At 34.6% G+C, this 7172-nt stretch overlaps 1 protein-coding gene across 1 annotated transcript in view; it reads left to right on the forward strand.

Moving 5' to 3' along the window:
- Positions 1-6910, forward strand: part of LOC107695361 (protein regulator of cytokinesis 1-like) — a 13998-nt gene extending 7088 nt beyond the window's left edge. Inside the window, exons 7-15 of the mRNA XM_016495242.1 lie at positions 1651-1798; positions 1892-2028; positions 2099-2194; positions 3908-4054; positions 4209-4319; positions 4606-4713; positions 4834-5010; positions 6598-6639; positions 6836-6910. Of these exons, the coding sequence (XP_016350728.1) occupies positions 1651-1798; positions 1892-2028; positions 2099-2194; positions 3908-4054; positions 4209-4319; positions 4606-4713; positions 4834-5010; positions 6598-6639; positions 6836-6865 (996 nt within the window). The 3' untranslated portion in view covers positions 6866-6910. The remainder of the gene's footprint in view (positions 1-1650; positions 1799-1891; positions 2029-2098; positions 2195-3907; positions 4055-4208; positions 4320-4605; positions 4714-4833; positions 5011-6597; positions 6640-6835) is intronic.
- The last annotated feature ends 262 nt before the right edge of the window (positions 6911-7172 follow it).

Below are 7172 nucleotides of genomic sequence, written 5' to 3' on the forward strand. Positions count from 1 at the left end.
TGTGAGATACTGTATATAATCTCACTCTCTCACTCTATCTATCTATCTATCTATCTATGTAGTTTTTAGGTTTTAAATTCTGTTTTCTTAGAAAGAAAGACTTGTCTTTGCGAGACTTGCTCATTTCACATCTGATGTGTGACCCACTACCAAACAAAAGTGCAGTAAACGGTAAAAAAAATTGCGGTACAAATTAGTGTGTTTATTAGTACATTAATAAATGTAAAATAATTTGAATACAAATACTAGTTTACAACATCCAGCAGCCCAGTGAACTGTTTTGCACAGCTAAATAGGTTAAATGGAGATTGCTGACATCGCCTCACACACAAGTTACCATCTGATCTGGATACAGACTGGATCTGGTGGCTACGGTGACCTTGGAATAAGAAAGAAACGGACTAATATTAGCATAGATGCCATTCTTCTAACGATGTAGCAAGTACATCGGGTGTTATGGGAAGTGTTCCTGGTTACAAGCTGTACACTCACTACTTTACATTGTAGCAAAGTGTCATTTCTTCAGTGTTGTCACATGAAAAGATATAATAAAATATTTACAAAAATGTGAGGGGTGTACTCACTTCTGTGAGATACTGTATATAATCTCTCTCTCTCACTCTATCTATCTATCTATCTATCTATGTAGTTTTTAGGTTTTAAATTCTGTTTTCTTAGAAAGAAAGACTTGTCTTTGCGAGACTTGCTCATTTCACATCTGATGTGTGACCCACTACCAAACAAAAGTGCAGTAAACGGTAAAAAAAATTGCGGTACAAATTAGTGTGTTTATTAGTACATTAATAAATGTAAAATAATTTGAATACAAATACTAGTTTACAACATCCAGCAGCACAGTGAACTGTTTTGCACACCTAAAATAGGCTAAATGGAGATTGCTGACATCACCTCGAACACTCAAGTTCACGCCAGCTCTTACATTAAAAATAAGATGGAAAGATAAAAAATGAATAGTTTCCATGGATCTAGTCTTTGCATCTGTTTGTTTGATGTTTGAATCCGGTCTCCTCTGTTGGAATAGAATTGGCTAGATGGCGCTGTCACAAAAACATAAGGTCCTAGTTGAAACGTGGTCCTGAAACTGCTGCCTCCGGTATTGCAGGAACACAGTATTGGGGTTGTTTTTGTTCAGACCAATGTGAACATCGACCCATGTTTTTAACTCTGCAAACACGCAGAGCTGTAAATGTGAACTGGTGGATCGATAAGAAGATAATGCATTATAAAAATCTAAACAGTAAAATGTATTTATATGTTATTTTATTAATATAATAATTTATTGATGATAATTGTTTAAATTAATATAATAACTAATACTTTTGACTCATCCATTTTATAAAAAAATGGTTTAAAGGCTGAAATGTGAAGTGTACCATTATAAAACTTTGTTTTTGTAAAAACTTCTATCTGAACTGTAAATCATGCTTTTTATAGTAATTTTACACTTTAATGTTACTATAGACATTGCCCTACCCCGCTCATAATGGTATTAATTTTATTTGTGCAGGTCTTAAAAAAGGTCTTAAATTTGAGTTTAAAAATCCTGCAGAAACTTTGAATTAAAGCTTCTAAATGGCTAACCATTGTATTGAACACAGATAATAAATTTTTTATGTCCTCTACTGTCAGTTACAAGCTGAGGTCAAACGTCTTGAAGAACTGAAGCTTAAAAATATTCAAAATGTTACTGAGGCCATTCGGAATGAGATTGCCGTGTTCTGGGATAAGTGCTTTTATAGCTCTGACCAACGGCAAGCTTTTGTGCCCTTTTATGATGGTGAGTAGTCATTTTCTATATTACATTGTTGACTTCAAAATCTGCCTGTCTTTTGTAATAAAATAAAGATTTAAAGGTTGCTTTTTTTCTAAGATGATTTCAGCGAGGAGCTCCTAAGCTTACATGATGCAGAAATAGTGCGGCTTAAACAGTACTATGAGGATCATAAAGATCTTTTTGAAGGTGTTCACAAATGGGAGGAAAGCTGGAGACTTTTCTTAGAGCTTGAAGTAAGTTGAACTAACTGAAAATATTCAGCATATGCTTTTGCATCACCTAACTCTGTACATTTTGTGGTAGGAAAAGGCCAAAGATCCATCCAGATTCACCAACAGAGGAGGAAACCTTCTAAAGGAGGAGAAACAACGGGCTGATCTGGTCAAAAGTCTCCCCAAGGTAATTATGACACATTTGTGTGTGTGTATGTGTATGTGCGTGTATATATATATATATATATATATGTATGTATACCGCTAGGGGCGCTGTCACAAAAACATAAGGTCCTAGTTGAAACGTGGTCCTGAAACTGCTGCCTCCGGTATTGCAGGAACACAGTATTGGGGTTGTTTTTGTTCAGACCAATGTGAACATCGACCCATGTTTTTAACTCTGCAAACACGCAGAGCTGTAAATGTGAACTGGTGGATCGATAAGAAGATAATGCATTATAAAAATCTAAACAGTAAAATGTATTTATATGTTATTTTATTAATATAATAATTTATTGATGATAATTGTTTAAATTAATATAATAACTAATACTTTTGACTCATCCATTTTATAAAAAAATGGTTTAAAGGCTGAAATGTGAAGTGTACCATTATAAAACTTTGTTTTTGTAAAAACTTCTATCTGAACTGTAAATCATGCTTTTTATAGTAATTTTACACTTTAATGTTACTATAGACATTGCCCTACCCCGCTCATAATGGTATTAATTTTATTTGTGCAGGTCTTAAAAAAGGTCTTAAATTTGAGTTTAAAAATCCTGCAGAAACTTTGAATTAAAGCTTCTAAATGGCTAACCATTGTATTGAACACAGATAATAAATTTTTTATGTCCTCTACTGTCAGTTACAAGCTGAGGTCAAACGTCTTGAAGAACTGAAGCTTAAAAATATTCAAAATGTTACTGAGGCCATTCGGAATGAGATTGCCGTGTTCTGGGATAAGTGCTTTTATAGCTCTGACCAACGGCAAGCTTTTGTGCCCTTTTATGATGGTGAGTAGTCATTTTCTATATTACATTGTTGACTTCAAAATCTGCCTGTCTTTTGTAATAAAATAAAGATTTAAAGGTTGCTTTTTTTCTAAGATGATTTCAGCGAGGAGCTCCTAAGCTTACATGATGCAGAAATAGTGCGGCTTAAACAGTACTATGAGGATCATAAAGATCTTTTTGAAGGTGTTCACAAATGGGAGGAAAGCTGGAGACTTTTCTTAGAGCTTGAAGTAAGTTGAACTAACTGAAAATATTCAGCATATGCTTTTGCATCACCTAACTCTGTACATTTTGTGGTAGGAAAAGGCCAAAGATCCATCCAGATTCACCAACAGAGGAGGAAACCTTCTAAAGGAGGAGAAACAACGGGCTGATCTGGTCAAAAGTCTCCCCAAGGTAATTATGACACATTTGTGTGTGTGTATGTGTATGTGTGTGTATATATATATATATATATGTATGTATACTGCCATAGGGGTCAGTAAGATTTTTTTATTTTACTAAATTAATACTTTAATTCAGCAAGGATGGATTGAATTGAAGGTTTTTACATTCAAAGATTTCTAATCCAAATAAATGATGTTCTTTTGCACTTTCTATTCATCAAAGAATCCTGAAAAAATGAATCATGGTTTCTACAAAAATATTAAGCAGCACAACTGTTTTCAACATTGATAATAGAAATGTTTCTTGAGCACCAAATGAACATATTAGTAATGATTAGTAATGATGTAATGATATCTCACAATATTACGGTTTTTACTTTATTTTTGATCAAATAACTGCAACCTTGGTGAGCATAAGGGACTTTATAAACCTTGCCAACCCAAAACTTTTGAATGGTAATATGATATAAGCTTAGTAGTAATTGAGTCTCTCTCATTTAGCTTGAGAAGAAGCTGAAGGCTGAGATTGAACAGTGGGAACATGAACAGAACAGAGAGTTTCAGGTGAATGGTCAAAAGTTCATGCAGTTTGTTACTGATCAATGGGAGTCGTACCGGCTGGAGAAGGAGCGGGAAAAACAGGAGCGGGTATGTGTGTATTTCACTTTACTGGGCATTGGAATATACGTGTATTCTAGAGCTGTGAATTAAGTGTGATTTTGATGCATTAACCCAAGAATAGTTGAAAACCATGAGAAAGATTTAACTGATAGATTTTAATAATACAAGAACTTTCTTGCAGCAACTAAAGAAGAGCAAACAGACAGAGGTGGACATGGTCTATGGTACTGTGATCTGGACACCGACTAAACGAAGATTTCTGGGAAGCACAACACCTTGTAAAGCTCGAAAGGCAAGTACAAAAGGATTTTATTTCCTGATGAAGACAGCATATTTAAAGTCAACGTGGAACCCTCGCAGCCCATTTTACATGTAATGTGTCTAATTTGTGAGTGAAAACAAGTATAAGAGTAGAAAACATGCAAGGCAGGACTTGATCTATTTAATGTTTTATCCATTGGGAATTGACTGGGTTGTGAAAAGTTCATGTTGATTTTATTCTCATTACACACCTTGATGCACAATACATTTTAAATGAATGCATGGCTGTTGCAGTATTAACTCTGGCTTTTCCTCAGCTAAACGCTACCTCCAGTACTGGCACTTCTAACAGCACTATCCGATCTGTCTTTGGTGGTACTGTCTGCCATTCTCCTATATCGCGCCCTCCGATTTCAGCAATCAAGGTCAGTGCATGCCACGGCCATAACAAAACTATTGTACTCAAGCTTAACTAATTTGCTCAATCCTTTACTGATTAACTAAGTTAATGTGTTACATCTTCCCTTACGTGTCTTTTTTCAAAGCAGGGTAATGTGAGGACTCCAGGCCACGGCAAACCTCCTCATCAAGGTTTGCAAGAACGCAGTAAGGAGAATATCTGTCATCTAACTGGTGGCGTGGCTGGGATAACAAAGGTGCCAGCTAGTCCACAGCGTAACTTCAGCATTAACTCTGTCGCAAGCACCTATTCAGAATTTCAGGTAAACTCTTCATCTTCTCCATCAGTAACTCACAGTCTGGACAAAGAGAGCAAGAGCTTGAACTGAATTGTGTTTTAAAGGAATAGCTCGCCCAAAAATTACAATTTGCTGAAAATTTAATCACCCTCAGGTCATCCAAGATGTAGATGGCTTTGTTTCTTTATCAGAACTGATTTGGTAAAAAATGTGAGAGTCCAAAGAGCTGATAAAATCACTATAATCCACAAGTAATCCACATAAATCCAGGCAATCAATTGACATCTAACATGAAAAAGATGTGTGTAATAAACAAATCCATCATTAAGATGTTTTTAACTTGAAACTTGCTAAAATACAAGTCCTTTATTATCTATAATATTGGTTTCTCCAGTTAAAAAGTCGTCTCATCTGAATCAGGAAAGAAATATGCACCCTTTTCAAGAGACAACAGTTCTAAACAAGATGTATCTGTGGATTTTGATGTCAGAGGACAACAGGGGATGGACTCGAGGAAGCGTTATTGTGGATTATAAACTTTTATTTTTTACCAGAAGTGACAGTTTAAAGTTAAAATGTGTAAATGGATTTGTTTTTTGCAACCATGCAGCTTTTCATTTCACAAGATGTTAATTGATGGTCTGGAGTGGATTATTGTGATGTTTTTATCAGCTGTTTGAACTCTCATTCTGAGGGCACCCGTTCACTGCAGAGGATCCATTGGTGAGCAAGTGATGTTCCCATGAAGAAACAAACTCAGCTACATCTTGAATGGCCTGGTGGTGAATGAATTTTCAGCAAATGTTCATTTTTATGAGTGAACTATTCCTTTAATGATACGAGCATATAAATACCTATTTAAAAATTGGTGATACTGGCATAATGTTATGCTAATAAAATAAAAAATTGTTTCTAAAGGAAGTTGTCAAACCTGAATCCATATAATCAAGGTGTGTTAGAGATTTATTTCCAAATAGCCTAAAGTTTGCCTATTTAACGGTATGGTTAAGCACACTGCTTAAACACCCTAGCTAACACTGTTTTAACTGTTTATGTTTTACTGTATAATAAAACTAACACTTTTATGTATTTTACTAAACACTTTTATAAAGTATGTAGAAATAATGCATAGTCAGATGGTAGTTATTGAAATAACCCCTTGGGGTCTTTAAGACAGGCAGGGTCCTGTATTTAGAAGAAATTATTGGCTGACTGTACATTGTTACATGAATACTTAACAAATAATATCTAATATATTTACATTCTCACTTGAATTTTTATTTGAACACTAGGCAGGTGGGACAAGTTCATTCAAGTTTTCATTCACCTCTGAAGGCATTTGTGGTGCATGTATTATATCTGATTAGTTGCTCTTTTACATCCTCTTGGCCTCTCTTTGTACTGGACTGCTTTTTACCCCCTAATTCACACTTCTAACCAAGACTATCTCTATTTATTTATAATTCAGGTAATGCCTGTTTTGTATTGTTTTGAATTGTATTCTAGGCTGTAAATATATCCAGTATATATTATGTATAACCTCATTGTTCAAAGTTCAGAAACATATTTACAAGTCAAAATGTCTCTTAATCTGTCATTTTCTTGTCACAGCGAGACCTCTCCAAGTCATCTAAATCAAAACATGTACCTGAAATCCTGAACTCAACCATCATTCAGTTTTAACTCTACTGCATGCAACACTTTGTGCTATTAGGACTGGAATCTTTAGATGATGGCTTATGGGCTCGTTCTTTATAGCTATAGCTATGCATTTTTATATGTAAATGAAGGTAATATATATTTAAATGTCTCTGAGGTATTCTACATGTATGTTCACTTTAACACTGAAATCCTGAACTCAACCATCATTCAGCTTTAACTCTACTGCATGCAACACTTTGTGCTATTAGGACTGGAATCTTTAGATGATGGCTTATGGGCTCTTGTTCTTTATAGCTATAGCTATGCATTTTTATATGTAAATGAAGGTAATATATATTTAAATGTCTCTGAGGTATTCTACATGTATGTTCACTTTAACACTAGGACAAGCACTGCATTTTCAGTACTTGTAATGTAACAAATGCATGTACATTTTAATGTTACAACTGTTCAGTTGTCCCTAACAAATTAAGACTTTTTAAAAACTAAATAAATTCTAGTTATTTCTCAGTATTGGTAATTTT

This window comes from Sinocyclocheilus anshuiensis, unplaced genomic scaffold (genome assembly GCF_001515605.1).
Source record: "Sinocyclocheilus anshuiensis isolate Anshui unplaced genomic scaffold, SAMN03320099.WGS_v1.1 scaffold282, whole genome shotgun sequence".
NCBI classification, from domain to species: Eukaryota; Metazoa; Chordata; class Actinopteri; order Cypriniformes; family Cyprinidae; genus Sinocyclocheilus; species Sinocyclocheilus anshuiensis.